The sequence below is a fragment of the Myotis davidii genome, unplaced genomic scaffold (genome assembly GCF_000327345.1).
Source record: "Myotis davidii unplaced genomic scaffold, ASM32734v1 scaffold4, whole genome shotgun sequence".
In the NCBI taxonomy this organism is placed as follows: Eukaryota; Metazoa; Chordata; class Mammalia; order Chiroptera; family Vespertilionidae; genus Myotis; species Myotis davidii.
This window is the reverse complement of record NW_006294707.1, coordinates 1,077,202-1,078,215: the sequence shown is the minus strand read 5'-3', so window position 1 is coordinate 1,078,215 and position 1,014 is coordinate 1,077,202. Positions and strand designations below refer to the sequence as shown.

Here is a 1,014-nt window from a genome sequence, read left to right as displayed (position 1 = left end):
ACTCTTTCCTCAAGCTCAGTTACCTCACTTTTCTTCCCTCCGCTGAGGATTTCTACGACTGCAGGGTGGCGCACTGGGGCCTGGAAGAGCCGCTCCTGAAGCACTGGGGTACGCCGCATCCCTTCATTGTCTATACACCTTCCAGTTCTATCCCATGTCACGTGGTCTTGCCTTAGAGCCCTAAACCCCCAGGGCCACAGGTTTATTTCCCACAACTGTAAGTTTTATAATAATTGACTATACTCTTCTCCCAAAGTCCAGATGTCTTGTGCATTTCCAAACACACACATTAGTCCACTTATACGACACGCTTTGACCCTGTGAGCTTCTTTTTTCTCAGAGTCTGAGATTCCAGCCCCCATGTCGGAGCTGACAGAGACTGTGGTCTGTGCCCTGGGGCTGGCCGTGGGCCTCGTGGGCATCGTGACGGGCTCCGTGCTAACCATCCGCCGGCTGCACGCAGGGGCTGCCTCCAGGAGCTAGAGGAACACATGAGTCTCAGCCTGGAAAATGGGAAGGTAGGAATCAGGGTACAGATCTGGGGTGATGTTTCTGCAGGCAGTGAAGCCGGCGGGGGAGGATTGGCACCCAAGATACATAAATGTGTTTGAAAATTTGTGGGAAAATTGAAGAATGGGTTGGCCTTGGGACAGGAACGGAGGACCCACCAATCTCGTGCTGTTTCCTGTTCCAGGTCATCAGTCTTCATAAGAAAGAAGAGGAATGGTTCAGACTCAGCTCCCTGTCTTGGCCTTGATGTATGACCTAGACCTGCTCCCTGCTCCTTCCTCAGCCTCCTCATCTCCCTGCTTGAGTGGAACTTGTGGCCAATTTTTCCTTCAGAGACCACTGACCTTTATGAATTTTTCTTACTCAGTCTTCATTCATCACCTACCTTTCACAGAAAAACCTGGGCCATTCTGCCCAGCCACCTGGTTCTTAGTGACCCTAATTCAATATCTGTACTGAAAAAAATTATATCTCTTTCCTGGGTATCTTTGTTTAGAGTATAAT

General features: G+C 49.8%; 1 protein-coding gene across 1 annotated transcript in view; it reads left to right on the top strand.

Annotated features, from left to right (window-relative positions):
• The window catches only part of LOC102768940 (HLA class II histocompatibility antigen, DQ alpha 2 chain), a 3,481-nt gene extending 2,998 nt beyond the window's left edge, over positions 1–483 (top strand). Inside the window, exons 3-4 of the mRNA XM_006769182.2 lie at positions 1–108; positions 341–483. The exon at positions 1–108 is cut by the window's left edge and continues 180 nt beyond it. Coding sequence (XP_006769245.1) covers positions 1–108; positions 341–483 — 251 coding nt within the window. The remainder of the gene's footprint in view (positions 109–340) is intronic.
• The last annotated feature ends 531 nt before the right edge of the window (positions 484–1,014 follow it).